The sequence below is a fragment of the Oryzias latipes genome, chromosome 17, assembly GCF_053564925.1.
Source record: "Oryzias latipes strain Hd-rR chromosome 17, Olatipes_Hd-rR_3.1".
Taxonomy (NCBI): Eukaryota; Metazoa; Chordata; class Actinopteri; order Beloniformes; family Adrianichthyidae; genus Oryzias; species Oryzias latipes.
The window spans coordinates 20831608-20849565 of record NC_136253.1 but is presented as its reverse complement, the minus strand read 5'-3'; the positions used below and the strand labels follow the sequence as shown (position 1 = coordinate 20849565).

Below are 17958 nucleotides of genomic sequence, written 5' to 3'. Positions count from 1 at the left end.
ACCCGAATAGAAGAAAAACAGCTAAAGTGTTGCAATCAAAGTCTGGATTTCAGCTTGATGGATTTTGCGGGGTGATTTAAGTGGTTGAAAGAGTGAGGCTCTAAAGGGTTTGTGTAAAAGAAAATTCTATAGTGGGAAAGGTTGGCCTAGTGTATTCTTTCTCTTTCTAAATACATTTCTAAAAGTTTATATTATTTTGATTTGGTTAAATGACGGTGGCCCGCTCTCCATTTTGCCACTAGATGTCATTAATGCAAACAGCAAAGCCCCAAAGCAGAGCTCTTCCTCCTCTGCCAGCTCCTTGGTCGAGTTAACTGACTCTGCTCACCTTGGGTTTTGATTTGTTTGGGTTTTTTTTTTTTTTTTTTTTTTTTTTTTTTACAAAAAACGACATCCAAAACAAAAAAATACTGAATAGTTTCAAGTTTGACGCCGTCAGGAACAATAACGTGTGGAGATCCGTGCGTCATCGGGACTCCGGCAGCGTCGTAGGAGAGCTCTGCGCCTCCGTCGTGCGTCAGGCAAGGTTGGAGTAAGCACGTAAATAAGTGCACCCATCAGATCCTTTTTGTTTGTTTCTTAATTGATCCCAACAGTTAATCGATCTGTGACCAGAGCGCCTAAGCCCGCGTGACCTTTGGAGTGACGCGTCTGGCAGATGACAGGCAAAGAGGCGCGGAAGGAGCCAGAGGAGGAGGAGGAGGAGGAAGAGGTGGAGGAAGAAGAGGAGGAGATGCGCAAATCTGCAGGTCTCTAGCGCGGTCGTAAAACAAGTGTCTGCAGAAGCCATGCCGGGAGTAACCAAGTACAATTTAGTGGACGATGCTCAAGATCTGAGGCTCCCCATGCACAGCGAGGACGTGTTCCAGCATGGAGTCTGCTTCGAGGCGAAGGTAAGCCTTCTTTGGAAAACAGAGCAGGTTAATGTTAGGGAGAGGAAGGGCTGCTTGGAGACCTGCTGATCATAACATGTTAACACTATTGTCTTTTTGCTTAAAATAAAACAGTTTTCATGATTTTCACTTCATTTTTCTGTTAAAGTTTCTGTTAATTAACACGTTTGCTCACTGTCTACTGCTTCCTAAATATCATTTTGATCCAAATATTTTAGTTTTATATAGAACATAAACTAATTTTGACATGTGCGTTCATTTACAGATAGATTTTGCTTTGTGAACCATCCAGAAAAGTATGTGCAAAATATATAATGTCAGCCCAAAAACGAGGAGCAGCATCTCTGACATCCTTCTGATTTGCAGTACATTGGCAGCTTGGAGGTGGGTCGCCCTGGCAGTCGAATGGAGATTGTCGCTGCGATGAGGAGAATCAGAGTAAGACAATTAAAGACATGATAAAGAGGAAACTGAATCTTGCTGACAGCATCTGTAGCATCAAAAAATACTCTTTGTGCTGCACCGTCTCTGCTTGAATTGTCGTTTTTTTCTGTATAAGTCACCTGTCAGAGCAATCCGACAGATTCAGTGGGTTGTCAGAAGTGCTGTAAATCACCAAACCTCCTTCCTTGTACGCCAAATGAGGCCACTGCTTTGGTTTGCATGTGGCTGCAGTATTACTGATGCAGAGCGGAGAGGATTTAACTGCTTGACAGCTTTTAGATCTAATCTAACAACCAAGTTATTGTGCCAGTCAGAGGTCAGCTACATCCCCGCTGACACCCTGCAAACACTTAATCCTGATCCCTGGAGCAGAATGCAGAAAAACTGCCTTTTTATCAGAGATTTATTTTTTCTAGAAATATTTACTGCCTGATATATTTATACTTTTTATTGAAAAATTGGAACGTGCACATGAATCCCAATTGTTTCTGGTCAAACACGCATCGTTTACACCAATGATAAAACATGATTACAACATTATAGAAACAGAATTAGTTATTATTAAAAACATGGAATTCTGGGAAAAAGAATGAAATTTAAAGAAAAATCTCAACTATTAAATCAGAGAGTACTATTTTTGTGCACTATAAAAAAATAGAAAATTATGTTTTGATTTTTAAATCGAGGAAAAATGAAAATGATCATAACTATTTAATTGTACGTACAATGTTCATGTTTTTTGGGGGTTTTTTCTTTGTTAAATTTGGGCAAAAAATACCAGGTTTATCCATTTTCAAAATTTTAGAATCTAATGCTTGTTTTAGGTTAAAAATAAATAAAACCTTAGAAAAGAGGAACCTATAATAAGTAAATTATCAATATATTGGGTTGAATATATTAATATATAAATTGAAGGTGACAGGTATGTGTAGTGAGCTGAGACAGTGAGATCTGGAGAAGGATTTGAAAGATGGCACAACTTTAACCCTGATGCAAACATGGATCAAACACTTTAGCTGCAACCTTATATTCATTTAGCATCTTCTTGAAAGCAGAAACATAGTAATTCTTTTTTTCATTTCTGGAAATAAATTCAGGCCTCAAGGGGTTGAAGTTTGAGACTTAACCTGTTGTGTGAGTTTGCCTAAATGAAAATATAGTGAACCCTTTTGGCGTCCATTTCATCTTCCTCTGACAACAGAGATGGATGCTCCTTCTTGGCACAGCTTGACATGCGATGCTGCTCGCCCATACTAAGTCATCTACATCCTTCACCTTAGTGTGCATGATGCACTCTTAATAAAATACTCCCACACGACAACAGAGCGCATTACCTGCTTGAGTGCACATGTCATGAGCACAGGTTTCTAAACTCAAACTCTTTGGACCTTCATGTTTAAACCAAAATGGGAAAACAGATTTTAGTTCAAATAGACTTTAACTTTTGCGAAAATCAAAGAAAAGATGACAGAGAATACCCAACGCCGTCATGAGCGATTGATGGTTTGTTCACTTAACTGATCCTCCTCTGATCAATAAATCATCTTGTGTTGGACTCAAAGCCTAACTTGTTTTAAACACACAAGCTGTGATTTCTGCAGTAAGCCGAGTATTAATCATGCAGAGGGATGAAAGTGTCCCACACATGACAGCCCCTCGCTGGGAAGTCAGCCTTTGAGGGTTTAACAGCTTCCAGAAACACAAACTGAAAGTTTCTCAATGTTTACCCAGGCTCAGATTTCTCTAGAGAAGAAGATAAAAATATTCCCGTCTTCATGATCTGCTTTTTCATGTGGTTTTTGCAAAGAAACCCCTCTCAGTCACTTTCTCAGACACTTTTAATACTCTGTTTTCCCTTTCCTGGAACACCCATCTTCTGCAGTATGAATTCAAATTGAAGAACATCAAGAAAAAGAAGGTAAACATCATCGTCTCCACTGATTTTGTCAAAGTAATCCTGCGCAAAAAGAAGGTGAGTTTCTCAGAAAAAAAGGCTTTGATTTGTTTAACTTTAACACTCTCTTTTCCGTGTTTCTTCATGGTTGCATGTGTTTGTGTTGTTTCAGAGAAAAGGGTGGTCCTGGGATGACAACACCATCTTGGTGGCACAAGATCCCATCTACAGGTCGGTTCTGTCACCCCAAACCTGAAACCCTGACTCAACAGGAATTGGTCGTTTTTTTATTCTGGTCAACCAAAACCCTTTCACGTCATTTGTGCTCCAGGATATTTTACGTTTCACACGACGCTCACGATCTGAAGATTTTCAGTTACATCGCGAGAGATGGACAGAGCAACGTGTTTCGCTGCAATGTGTTCAAGTCCAAAAGGAAGGTAGGTTCACATCCTGATGAAATCTGCATCTCGACAGCAAAACATCGAGTTGTTTCCTGTTTTTTTAAAAACATACCTGGCTTTTATTTAAGGTGCTTAAATCTCACCAGTTTATGGCAGCTCCTGCAGCAGCCGAACAGTATTCTGCATGCACGGCTTCAGGCTGCTTTCTGGAAGCTGCTGCAACATCAGTACTGTCCAAACTGTAGATATGTCGCATATTTTACAAAATGACACTCACCGGCATCTACTTTAATTCTATGCATTATAACCCTGAAACAAAGAAAAGAACGGTTTCATTGAACTCTGATCGTCTTTTGATCTATTTTAAAAGTGTTCCCGGTGGTCTTTTATTTATGATTATGACATTTTTAGCCCAAATCTAAAAACGTGTTGTTTTGTAGGACATAGTTTCTGCAGAGCAGCAGGAGTTCATCAAAATTTGACCTGTGGGCGGAACTGTTGACGCAGAGAAAGCTCGCTCCCATTTGCTATCATTCATCTGTCTAGCTTACAGCCCCTCACAACCCCAACCTAACATTAGCACTGCAACAAAAACGAGGAGCAATATTGGAGCTATCCAGCCGTACGGTTTGAGCCCGATACTAGATAAGACGAGGTAAAAAAAGACGTACATGGATTTCTTTTCTACAGAGCAGGGACCTTGTGGCTTCCCGTAGGAGCTTCTATGTCACTGCTACAAGTTCTTCCAGCTGCATTTTTTTCGTCTGCTCGTGAGTTATAACGATTTGAATAAAGAAATACTCAGAAATGCTATTTTAATCTTAATTTTCCTAATATATGTCCTTCATCATCAGAACTTGCCACAAGAACATGTTAAAAACACCTAAAAACCATTTTTCATTTGTCTTTAAACACTTGGTCGTAATACAGTGTTTGCAATGAAGACAGACATGTGAGGGAAGACAGAGCTCAGCTGCAGCTTTAATTGCAAAATATGCATCTACAGCTTTTGAATTTAACACAGTCATAATAATGAAAAAAGCATAACAGCAAGAGTTTGACATTTAAAATACTTTACCAGTTAGACTTATTTTGTGATTTTCCAGGATCACTGTTTGTCTGATTTCTGAAACTGATGTCTCATAATGTGCATATTCACAAAGTTGGGGGGAAGAAACTGTTTGATGTTGAGGCCAAAGTCTGGTGAAGGAATTATCAGCCTTTTTTATTAACTGTCAAACAGAAAATTGGCATTTAGAGAACACTGCTGAGCAGTCAAACCAAGTTGATCCTTTTTATCAAGCTTTATAAAGCAGAAAACTCACTTTTATTGCTTTCAGATGTCTAATTTCATATTTGACAACACCACAGATTCTAAAAGGAGATTGTTCTGCAGAATCAAACATTAACACAAACGTTTTTGCTAAAACTCTAGAGCTCATTACTGTTGCATCCTCAAAATGTCAAATTTCTGTTTGCCAGTTGTCACAGCTGTTGGCCGTTAAATTATCTCATTACACAGCTGTCCCACACAGATCTGCACTCACAGCACGTAACTAATAAGTCGTTCTTTAAAATGACTTATTTTTCACAGAGAGAAGGAAAAACCTTTTGCAAAAAGTGGTATTTTCTGTTGCATCCATTCTTACATCCATGTCCGGAAAAGGTTTTACTTCTCTGTGAGGTTTTGGAGCAACATCACCTAAACACTGTCACATATCGCTGTGGAAACGGGAATAAAATGCTGCTTGAGTTCTGAAATATTCCGGGGCATTTATTTACTCAATGTGCACCTCGGAAGCAGCGAGGTATGTCTAAAATAGCAATGTTATATTTCTAATTATTTTCATAACATGTTTGCTGTTGCAGCTTAGTTTCATAACTTTTGATCATCTTTTTTTATCCTTTTCACAAATTAGTGGATTCTTTTAATAATGATGATGCATTTCTATACAATAAGCCTGAAAGAACAATTGTTTTGAACCAGGTTCTCATTACCTTTATTATTGATTAATGCCACAATGATATTCTTTTTTTCTCTCAGTGATAAAGCAACACATTTTTTTGTTTTTTAGACATAAAAACATGAAAAGGAATACAAATATTTACAGATTATGCTGAGAACAGTTTTTTCTCCACAACAAAGCCAGAGCGCAAGTGAGGCTGACTCCAATCCGTTCACCATGGATACCAGGCTGACAGTGACTTAGGGAAGATGAATACTAATCATTCTGGTGGGAAGAGAACATAAAAGGGGCTTTTTCGTTCCACACTTTTCACTGCGGCCGAATCAAACACCCAGCAGATTATCAGGGACAAAGCCAGCCACCCTCTCTGCCTCCCTGGGGTGTGTGGAGCCTTATCTGGCTTTTCCAAAGTATACATGTGTTCTGGGTAGGACGAGATGAATCAGCTGATAGAAGCAGATCGGATTTTCTTCCAAGACTTTGATGTTAGCTCTATGTGTTAACACTTGTTTGGCACTGGACAGACCTACAGTTTGAGTTGGCAAACACCAAAATCAAAAACCCATTTTCATTGAAACTTATTGAAATCCGTTCTTCCCGTGTACTCTTTCATCTTAGTCTTCATTTGCTTTTTTGCACTTGATTAAACTATTTTCAGCTCGAGCTACCTTTGCATTTTGACTGAATGCATCGAGGCAAAAGGATCCTCCTGAGCCAGACAGCAATAAATTTGTTTTGACGCAGCTCCTGCCAACACTCTGCATGAAAAAAAAAAAACACATCACCTTTAGTGGAACTGGGAGGACACGTTGAATGATGTTTGATTCAAGGAGCAGTCAGTGGACCGTTTATTAGGGCTGAAGAGGAAAAACAAAGCTTGAAACAGAAATTAGAAATCCAATGGTTTTAAAGGAGGTGGCTTTTTCAAATTTGTGTATTAAACTTATATAATATTCTTCGTTATAGACTTAACATTAACATTAAAGACTCTTCAACTGCACCTTTTCCTCTGCTCCTGATTTAATTGAAACCAGAAATACTCAGAAATGCAAGCTTGAGCTTAATTTTCTTAATGAATGTCCTCCATCAGAAAATTGCCACATCTTGAAAATTGTTTTTTTTTAAATAACAGGTCAGACAATACTGAATTTAACCACATGTTCTTTCTCATTGTTTGTGTTTGACCAGAGGCAGTCGCTGAAGGTCAAATTAACAACGTTTTTGGACTATTAAATCTATAGAAGACAATGTTATTCGCCTTCTAATCATTAACCTCTTCGGACGTGGTATCTACATGCCTGGTCATTCCATTTTGGGTTACATTATTACACTATACTTAATTCTGCTTAACTTGGCCCCTTTGTGTAGTTTTAGCTCAAATATTAGCTTGGGACTTAAGATGTTAGCAATCAATTTTTATTCTTTTTCACTCTTGACAATCTATTGATGTAATTTCTCACCAAGTTGGTTCAAGTTTTTTAAAATAATTTGAGTATATCTTTTTGTTGTCAGTTTTTCCAAGTAAATGCTTGGAGCATGAATGTTAGTCATAATAAATGTTTTTTTAAAGCCATTGGATGTTTTTCATTTTTGTGTAGGATTGGGACCAATTAGTAATGTTGTTAATAACATCATGGATGATTGTTCGTCTTCATTCCATGAGATCATACTTTGGTCCATGCACACAGAGATTTCTTCAGTTTCTTTAAACATTTGCCTCTACTGATTTTTGCTTTTGAGGTTATGGCTTAAAAACATCCTTGTAACAGTTAACCACATCACAGACTTATGCCACTTTTTTGTTAGATGTTGTTGGATTCTTTTAAAAAATGATTTGCTTTTTTTAGCCTCATTTTACCCTTTTCTTATTCCAGTGAGTTTTGATTTCCAAACGCTCTATACTTCTCTACTTGTCTGACTTCCACAGCTATCTCTGGATTACTTCTTTCATTTTTAGCTCCACAAAAACCGAAATAGACTCAAACTGAGCAGAGAAGAGCCGACTGCTACTGTAAATGTGTAATGGAAAGACATCTTCCTGGAGCATGATGACATAAACCTGGACTGACATCAGCTTTTTTTAATATAGTCCCTCAAATACAATCAGAATTCTCTTTTTAAAAAAATGTGTACGTCTAATTGCGAGTAAATTTGTACAAAAAATCCATTAGGATTAAAGTCAAGTGCAAAACTCCTAAAAGACCTAATAAGGCAATTCCTCTGCAGTTTGGGTTGCATAAAGCAATAATACAGCAGCAATAATACAGCAATACACGTCTATAATGGCAGCAATGACACAAAAGAAGAAAAGCCTATCACTGAAGAAAAGAAAAATTGTTGTGATCAATGATAGGAGTTATTCATTTTCTTTTCTTGTGCAGAAGAACTCCACTTCACATTTCTGACCAACCACTGTTTGTTTTTTTTCCTAAAAAAACAGGAAGACCTCAGCAAGAATCTGCACCCTCCGATACACAAAAGACGTTAAATAAAATAAAATATTCTAAAGAATAAAAAACATGTTCCTATGATTTACATGTTCTCTATATATAAATCTAATTTGATTTGCAACTAAATAATCTCTATGGATATTTGGTCAACAGTCTATTTTTTTATTTATTTTTGTTGATAGTCAAGGAGTTGGCATTGTTTGGGAGATCAGTGATCAGTGTCAAACTTGAAGCTGAAATAGAGAAAGTCCAGCTTGTGAGCACATATATCTTTCTTCTTGCAAAGTATCAGTGAGAATTTTTAGTTTAGTAATTCTTTTAGTGCAAACTTATTTTTTTGGGTTGAAGACTTCTTTCTTTTTTCACCAGATCTAATTTGGGTCTATCAAAAAATCTAAACTCCTGGCCATGTTTCAGAAGCTCTTCTTCAGCCTCAAGTGAATTTCTCACCAATGAGGACCTCATAGGACACAACGATGGTGAACCTGCACCTCTTCAGGGAAGCATCAAGTCCAGAGAGTTCATTTAGGAATGAGAGCTATGAATTTATTTATGAGATGTTAAAAGGAATCTGTTTTTGTTTTGTTTTTTCTCTGTAGTGGCAAATGTTAGCATTTGAGAAACTGCATTCCCCCCTTTTTATCAAAATCTCTCATTTTTAATTGAGAATATGATAACAGACAAATCAAGTCCAATTGACTGCTTTTTTACATTCTGCTTGGAATCTTTACAGGTACCTCTAATAATTATGTTATTTCCAATGAAACGTGGATAAAAATAGACGCTATGCCTCTTCTCATCCATATCTGATTATTCAACTCCATGATTGTTATTTTTTGTCTTTCCTTTTGCCTGTGCACAAATGTCCGGTACACTGAAGCTCTTCTGAACAGCTCAATTTTTCCCCCACTGTGCCCCATCATTTTTTCTTTCCTCCATAATATGCTCTACACGCCTCACCGCTCACTTCTCCCTTCATCTGTGCCTCTCTCCCCCCCAGTCTCAGGCCATGAGGATTGTGCGCACGGTGGGTCAGGCGTTTGATGTGTGTCACCAGATGACCTTGCAGCAGAAAAACGATGAGCAGGAGGATGAGGAGGGGAAGGAGCCAGAGGCATCGCCAGGTGACTCACACATTTCTATTGAACTGCATTTGCAAAACTTTCCTGCCTTCATTTTTCTCCTCTTCCGCCTGGCTTTTAACAAAACAGCACTTCAACTCTGCGGGCTTCCCTCCCCTGTAACTGCTGCTCAATCTCACACACAAAGCATGAAAACAGGAACCTTCAGGAATGCAAATAACTAGGCACAACTTTCTAAAAAAATATATGTTTATATCCTTCGACTGTTGTGACTGCTGTGTGTAAAAGCTACAAATTATACTTTTTGCAGCACCTTTGAGCAGCAGCTCCTGTGTGTGAGTCAGCTGTCACCACCGGTACATGAAAAAGCACAAAATCTGAACCTCTTATCTCTCTTCAGCAAAGAAGAGGCTTGCACTGTCAGACGAGACAGACCTTGAAGGCACCACAGAGGAGAGTATCGAGTATGTCTCTTCATCGGACCTGGAGAAGAACAGAAAGGATGAGACCCTTGGTTCTGATGGAAAGGTACTGCATTAAATCTGTCCTTGATTGCGTCATTGTGCTCAAGGTTAAAGCTAATATCCAGTTTTTAAATTCAATATTAGATTTAACCTGCAGATTATTTTTATTTTTTAGTACAACAACTCTTCAAAGGATTAAATGCCATTTAGGCAACTTTGTATTTTTCTGTGTTGAACAACTTACTGCGTCCAATCACTAGAGTCGATATTGAAACTTTGTCCAGCTGAAAACTTCTGAAGCAATATGATGTTAAAGAAGACTCATCTGCAGAGAAGCTTGAATTCTGTCAGACAAACAAAAACACTCAATAAACAAATTTATTTAATTTGTTAAATACTTCAAGCTGCCATAAGATTGTTTTAGCACATTTAAGGTAAACATTTATTGCAATTGTTGCCATCTTTCGCGATATATGTATTGCACAGCCTGATCTCGCGATAGCAATAAATTTACATTTTGTTGTGCAGGCCTAATATTGTGCATGTGAAATGAAAGCGTTTTGGCCGATCACCGCTATCCCCATGTAGAAGGTAGGTGTGTGTGTTAGCCTTGGGACGGTACTGGCAACGCAGATTCTTCCTGGATGGTACGCCAGCTCGTGAGAACCTGCTGGTTTTCATGAATAGGGAGGGGCTGATGGAGCAGGTTTTCAGAGGAATGTACAGAAATGCCTGAATGGATCAAAATAGCACTTTGGGGTTGTTTATAGTGAGGAATCAACATTAGAAAACACTTAAAATCTCAAAAAGTAGATTTTTTTATTATATGGGCCCTTAAAAAAAAGCGGGAATCAAGTATAAATAACTTGATTTTCTGTTAACTTTTGGCATAACATCACATCTTTGTAGAATTTATTTCATATACATATTTAACGATTGACATGCAACAATAAATATAATTGTAAATGAATGATCTAAACTCAAATTGGCTCACTTCTGAAGGTTTAGTTTTATTAAAATTCACATGATGTTCACTAAACAGCACTGGGGTGGTGCAGCTTATCAAACAACCCGTGAGACTTGTCTTTGAAGAAATGTTCTACAAGGTTTCTTCATTATTGATGGGATCATATGATTTATTGATAAAACCACAGCGAGGTTTTAGCCGATCCCCCGACGCAGAGCAAGTAGCTGTCTGCTCTTGGTTTTTTTTCTCTTTCTGAACCAGCAGCAGCTTGATGACATGAATATTTATTGTAGTGATGTGCATAAGGCAGCAAAACATTTTAGATTTTTTTTAGCCAGACATCTCACTGCGAAGGTCAACCTTCCATCACAGTGAAGTATTAATATGGATATTGATCTCCCCTCACAGGCATGATGGACACATTACGTCCTTCATGGTAGGACATCAATTGTTTGCCATATCTATAAGTTATGTTGCAAAAAAGTATTCAAGAAATTTTAGATTTCCTCAATTATTGCATATATTGGACACAACATGAGTTTTGATTTCCATCTGTCTTAAAAATAAAATACACATGTGAAAATGTGTGCTTTGTAACTGGTCGACCCTCCTTTGAGAGGAAAAATTCAACCAAACAATCACCAGTACAGATCATACGTGCACAGCACTCACAAGTAATTTTATCAGCTGTTTCATTGCTACGTTATTCCTGGGAAATCTGCAGTGAATCCCTTTCTTTTTAGTTTATCAAGTGGGTTGAAGTCTAACTGACGGTAACCACTCCAGAAGGTGTCTTTTCATCATGCGAAGCCATTCTGTTGTTGATGCATCCTCCATCCTGGAAAACGTCTTACTAAACTAAAAAAAAATGAGTCCAGACCTTAAGGCAATGGTCCGTTCACCACATTTCACATTTGGGATGAAGTTAGGATGTTTACAACTGAACTATCTGCATTTGTTGTTTACTGTCGACACAAGATCCTGGCTTAATGACACATATGTCATTTCTGCACCCTCAATCAAGGCAACAATTCTTGATTTAGGTTCTTAAAGAGCTTTTTTGTGTGAGGGATGGTTCCTATCAGGCAATGTGTCTCAACACTGGTTAGGGTTTCTATAGGGCAGGGCAGCTAACGCCAATATATCCAGTTTGATCACAGTGATTAGATTACAGGTTGACTGTTCCTTGCTCCAATTACCCGTAGGTCTGAAAGCAGTCGCTAGTCTAAGGGTTCACATTACAATTAAAGTTGAAAGATATTCCATCTAGATGTATGAAATTTGCATTTGACCCATCCCCTGAGGGCGAGAGCAGCACTGTGTACCTATTTAATGGTGTAACCACCCCCAATCCAACCACTTAATGCTGCGTGTCAAGCAGGGAGGATCCCATTTTTAGAGTCTTTGGTATGACTCGACCTGGATTTGAACTCATGACCTCCCAGTCTCAAGCTGGACACGCTAACACAGGGCCACCAAGCTGATAACAATTACACCCTTAACTGTAAATGTCGACATGTTGTTATTAATGATATGTTTGCATGGTTTTAGTTGCTGATTAAAACATATCTTTTGTCTAGTTTATACATAAACATAATTTTTCCTGCAACTGGAGATTCATCAACAGTCTCTGCATCAAACCCTCACTTCCTCCCTGTTATTTATACGATACGACTTCGCAATGACAATAAGCAAAACAATTTTATTTTCATTTTGTGATGCTGCTGCCTACAAGAATTCTATTTCCAACAGCCCAGCTAAGAAAAATTCATAAAGCATTTTCTTTTTCTCCCTTTTTTTTAGTGGGTTCTTCAACAAGCTGTTAAGATTCTCCAGCATTTTAAAGCTGAGAGTATAAAAGATATATCCTGCTACACTATGCACTAGATCATCATGACACATTAATTGAGAAAAATTGATAATTTATTTTTTATTTTTACTGGAAACATTATCGTAACTGTTAAATGTGCAGATGTCGTAACTGGGTGGAGTGAACATCAAGATGTCTGGAGGCTCGACAAGGAAAAAAAACCAGATGTTTGTTCAACTGCTCCTGTTTCCTGTCACCTGTCCAGGTGTGCAATGACCCCCCTCTCCTGCTGAGCTCCCCTACCCTTGGAGCCTCTGCTCCTGGTGCAGAGGCTTCCTGCTCAGCAGAGCACCAGGTCCAGCTTCTTCAGAAACAACTGCAGCAGCAGGAACAGCAAGCGCTGGCAGCTTCAGCACAGGCAAAAACTACATATTTTACTTTGAAGTATTGGTTCATTTATTTCCTTAAGATTCTGGATCAGCAGCTAAAATTATACAGTGTTAAAAGCTGAAAAGAATTGTTGGACCATAGCTTTTAGTTTTTCTAAAACCTTGCTATGAAGATGCATCAAGCTTGCAATCTAAGTTTACCATCTCTATCTGTAATGTCCAGGTGCATGTGCTGCAGGAGCAGCTGTCGGTGGAGATGTGTGCACGGACTGAAGCCCAGGTCAGAGTACAGCGGCTCCTGCAGCAGAACACGGATCTGCTGCAGCACATTTCCCTCTTAGTCAAACAGATTCAGGAGCTTGAGCTCAAATCTTCAGGCCAGTTGACATCTAGTAAGCAACGATTTCCCTTTGATTTTTATCATTACAGGGGTTTTTCTTTCCATTTAAAAAAATATATACTGTCATAATTTCATTCCTCTTTTTACTTCTTTGCATTGCTTTCTGATTGAGGCAATAATTATTGTATGGCAGCTCTCAGAGTCTGCAGCACTGATCACTGTCCTCCCTGACGGCCTTCAGCATGGGCAATTACAGCATCGTGCCTGTCAGCTCTGCCAGCATCCTTCATCTCATCCTCTCACTTCTGTCTGAGTTTCTATGATTCCTTCTGTTCTTTTCTAACTCCTTCTAATCTCATCTTTACTCTTCCTTAGTGGGATCCCAGGACAGTCTTCTGGAGATAACGTTTCGTGCCAAACCCCCCGGCATGCCGTGCACACCCCTAGCCCCTTCTTCATCTTTAGCTCCATTAGGAAGTCAATTCCAGACCGGAGATCTTGCTTGGCTCTCTGCTCCGCCGGGGCCCTGCTCTCCAGGCACTGCGAGCACAGACGCCATTGCTTTGGGGCTGAGCGGCAGCGGAGTTCGACTGGAGTGTTTTCGCTTCTCCACACCCGGGCAGGAAATCCAGGAGACTCCCAGCAATGAGAGCTCCCCATTGGGGGAGCAGATTCTGGGGGCACTGGAGCTTCTTCGATTCAGGGAATCAGGGATTGGATCCGAGTATGAATCCAACACGGATGAGAGCGATGACCGGGACAGCTGGGGGCAGGGGGAAGGATCTGTGGCCGAAGGGTCTGGGCGCCTCTTCAACGTGCTGCATGCAGAGAACCTGCCGGACTGTTTAGGGGATGAAATGGCTGTTTAGTGTAGCGCCTAAAGCTGGAGCATCACTGGAGAAACGGCTGAGATTTTGACTCAGATAGGACTCCCATCATACAAAGCTTAAATGGACTAAAAAACAATCATCTGCAGATGTTAGTGAGACACTAATTCACAGCTGTTGTGTTTTTAAAGAGGCAGCTTTAAGGGTTCCTCTTTCATACGTGTGTTATTTAGCGTCTTGTGCATGTAGAAGTTGTTAGATTAATTGTCTACCACACAAAACTGTTATTGTTAGCATTAAGTCTGATGCAGACATTTGCAAAGACTAACATTTTCCAGTGGCAGTTGGGCTACAATGCTAAAAACAGTTTTCCTTTACTGTGAAATGATGCAAAGGATCACCTTTTGTTTTGAGGGAAACCGATGCTGAAATGTTAAAAAGAACATGCCTTTTTTTATTGCAGCTAAAAGTGTCAAAATCATCTACAAATTGTTGGTACCCCTCAGTTAAAGAAAGAAAGTCCACAATGCTCACTGAAATTACTTGAAACGTTCAAAAGTAACAATAAATAATCAAAATCAGCCATTACTTTTGAGTTGTTGATTAACAGAATTATTTAAAATAAACTAATGAAATAGGGCTGGACAAAAATGATGGTACCCATAACTTAATATTTTGTTGCACAACCTTATGAGGCAATCACTGCAATTAAAGAGTTTTTATATTTGAGCCTTCTGCACCTGTCCACTGGTATTTTGGCCCACTTCTCATGAGCAAACTGCTCTAGGTGTCTCAGGTTTGATGGGTGTCTTCTCCAAATTGCATGTTTCAGCTCCTTCCACAGATGTTCAATGGGATTCAGATCTGGGCTCATAGAAGGCCACTTCAGAATAGTCTAACGCTTTTCTCTTAGCCATTCTTTGGTGTTTTTGGCTGTGTGTTTTGGATCGTTGTCCTGTTGGAAGACCCATGACCTAAGACTGAGACCAAGCTTTCTGACACTAGGCAGCACATTTCTATCCAGAATGCCTTGACAATCTTGAGATGTCATTTTACCTTGTACAACTTCAAGACACTCTGTGCCAGATGCAGCAAAGCAGCCCCAAAACAGAACTGAACCTCCTCCATGTTTCACAGTAGGGACAGTGTTCTTTTGGTTGTATGCTTCAATTTTGAGTCTACCAACATAGAGCCTCCTCCTTGGTCGTCTCCCATGAAGTCCACTCTGGCTCAAACAACGACGAATGGTGCGATCTGACACTAATGTACTTTGATCTAGGAGTTCACATTTAATGTCTTTGGAGGTTATTCTGGGCTCTTTGGATACAGTTCCAACTATCCGTCTCCTCAATTTGTCATCAATTCTCCTCCTCCGGCCACGTTCAGGGAGGTTGGCTACTGTCCTGTGGGTCTTAAACTTCTGAATTATATATGTGCCACTGGCATCACAGGAACTTCAAGCTGCTTAGAGATTGTTTTATAGCCTTTATCTTTACCAAGTTTGTCTATAATTCTGTTTCTAATGTCCTGGGACAATTCTCTCCTTCGCTTTCTGCTGTCCATGTTCAGTGTGGTACACCTTTTTACCAAACAGCAACATGACTATTTGTCTCCCTTTAAATAGTCAGACTGACTGATTATGTGTTTGAAAACAGCTGTGATGTCAATTAAAGGACATACCAGAGTTCATGATGACCTCCTGGACAATTAGTTCTCAGTCTTTTATGGAGGTACCATCATTTTTGTCCAGCCCTGTTTCATTAGTTGTTTTTTTTATATATAATTCTGTTAATCAACAACTCAAAAGTAATGGCTGATTTTGATTAATTAATTTTCAATAGATTTTAATTTATTGTTACTTTTGAACGTTTCAAGTCATTTCAGTGAGCACTGTGGACTTTCTTTCTTTAACTGAGGGGTATCAACAATTTTGTCCACCACTGTATATCCATACGTTATGTTGTTATGCTATTTTTTTAATGTTACATTTTGAAAAGAGCTTAAACTGCATTCAAGACTAGTTGAGCAGGTTTATCACCTGTAAATATTGTTGGGGCCTTTCTATTCTATTCTTCTAAAGACAATTCCTTAATTATTTACTATTTGAATTCTTTTTAACAAATGTCCATTAGAAAAAATATCCAGAAAATTTAAAAGACTTTATTTCCAGATCACCCTTTTTACAAAATTTTTGTCCTTTAAACAAAAGACCTGTTTTTTCATCTAGAATGTAAAAATCCAATGAGCAAAAAGCCTCATGACCCCTTTCTGAGACATGACCTTGACAGATTGGTGAACAGGTCAAAGGTCACACTGAAGTCACTGAAGGCTGCAACTAAACTGTTGTTCCACTTTTTTTTCCCTTGTCAGATTTTTTTTTCCTTTTTTCTTTGCTTTTCTGTTGTTTAGTTTTACTCAGACAGATTTTTTTGGGTTGTTACATACATTTTTTGCAGGGTTTTTTATTTTATTTTTAAGGTATATTTAATTTGAATAAAGGTTAACTTGTTCTAATGTTCTGCAAGTGGGCTTTTTGTATAAATGTGATACAAGTACAGAGCCGCCAATCTCATTTATGTTCTTTTTTCTTCATTCATTTGAACTGAAAAAGCAGTAGTAAATAAAATAAAATGAAATAAATTCAATTGAATAAAACGAAATTGAATCTAATTAAGTTGAAATACAACACGACCAATCATGTCAACCAACCTTAAATTGAATCAAATCAATTAAAATTAAGTTAAATGGAAATAAAATTAATTGATTTGTACTGATTTAAAATGAATCTCCTCATTGACAAACAATATTCAACCCCCTGTCATTGAAAATCATCCAACATTTTTGGATCCTTCACAGTAACTAAAAGGTGGTTCAGGTTTCTCTGTTTGACTTAGATAAAATAGTTTAGTATTTCAAAAGTTATGTGAAATCAATGCAAATAAATGTTTTATTTAATCGTGAAGACTGTAAAGTCCTAAAATCAAAGTGAACCCTTTTAGCAATAGGTATAAGCTGAACAATGCTTTAAACGTGCAGCTGGGGTTGATGGGAACCTGAGTAATTAAACAGTTATTTAACAAAAGACAAAAAAGAGGAGACAAATCTACATTTTGAATTCAGATCACATCTGTGAAATCACAATGCAGCTTTGGGACACAAAGAACCTTTCACTTAATAAACTTTTCTTTTTCTTACACTTTCACAGGATGCTACTTAGTAGCTTTAATGATTCATCATAATTGATTTACTCCTATTTTGTGCTTGAATTAGTCATTAAAACTAAGCAAAATTCTGCCCCCGTTCTGTAAAAACCCTCATCAGAATCATTTAAGTTTCACATAAGGTGAGAAATGAACAGTTTCCTTTTGAATAATTTTTGTATTCCCTTGCATTTTTTCTATTACAGAGGAATATCTAGATTGTTGTGAAATGAAAGAAACTGCTGCGTCACTCCTAAATTACATTCCTGAAAGTCCCTAATTATAAGTTCAGAGCTCCCAGCAGCTCTATGATGCTGACTGTAAGCTAATTCCTGCTCTGAGCTGCAGAAAGAATGGAGGTGTCTTTGAGTGCTTTCCAAAATTGATCAGTCTCTTGTCCTCCTCCCCTTTCCTCCTCCTCTTCTGTTTCCCCAGAGCTCCTCACCTTTGTGCTTCTATCACTCTCTCCAAGGTTATGTCTGTTCAGGAGGGGTGTGCTAAAAATGAAAGCACGCTTACTAGGATGGTTTTTCTTTTTTATTTGCAGAATTAAATGCCCTTTCCGAAATGCCACCTGATCACGTGACGTGTGCAGACTATGCACTGGAGCTTTATGAAAAGGCTCAAATGTGTCCAAAGATAATCTAAGCTGAAACAGGCTTCAAACGTCACAATAAGCAGCTCCTGCAGTGACCTTTTCTAACAGTTTTTTTTTGTTTGAGAAAAGAAGACGTGGGCATGCAGAAGGTCCTCTGTGACGACAAACACTCTCCATGATGATTGGAGCTTCACCAGATGTGCTCATTAAAAAGGGTCAACTCCCATTA

General features: G+C 38.5%; 1 protein-coding gene across 2 annotated transcripts; it reads left to right on the top strand.

The window, feature by feature from the left end:
- Positions 1 to 471: 471 nt before the first annotated feature.
- Positions 472 to 16449, top strand: LOC101156607 (carboxyl-terminal PDZ ligand of neuronal nitric oxide synthase protein). Of its 2 annotated transcripts, none has more exons than XM_078935049.1 (10): positions 472 to 893; positions 1260 to 1331; positions 3220 to 3309; positions 3404 to 3462; positions 3563 to 3671; positions 9053 to 9176; positions 9535 to 9662; positions 12641 to 12793; positions 12988 to 13044; positions 13480 to 16449. In XM_078935049.1, the coding sequence occupies exons 1-10, from the start codon at positions 789 to 791 to the stop codon at positions 13507 to 13509; spliced, it is 927 nt and encodes a 308-aa protein (XP_078791175.1). In that variant the 5' UTR covers positions 472 to 788; the 3' UTR covers positions 13510 to 16449. The 2 variants fall into 2 exon arrangements, with proteins under 2 accessions (XP_078791175.1, XP_004079133.1); XM_004079085.4 differs by having other exon boundaries at positions 12988 to 13156.
- Positions 16450 to 17958: the final 1509 nt, after the last annotated feature.

Excerpts from the sequence above, each read along its gene's own strand:
- LOC101156607 (XM_004079085.4), top strand. The coding sequence starts at position 789 with ATGCCGGGAGTAACCAAGTACAATTTAGTGGACGATGCTCAAGATCTG. Across the intron at positions 1,332-3,219 it reads CTGCGATGAGGAGAATCAGA|TATGAATTCAAATTGAAGAA; the intron begins GTAAGACAATTA and ends CATCTTCTGCAG. Across the intron at positions 13,157-13,479 it reads TTCAGGCCAGTTGACATCTA|TGGGATCCCAGGACAGTCTT; the intron begins GTAAGCAACGAT and ends ACTCTTCCTTAG.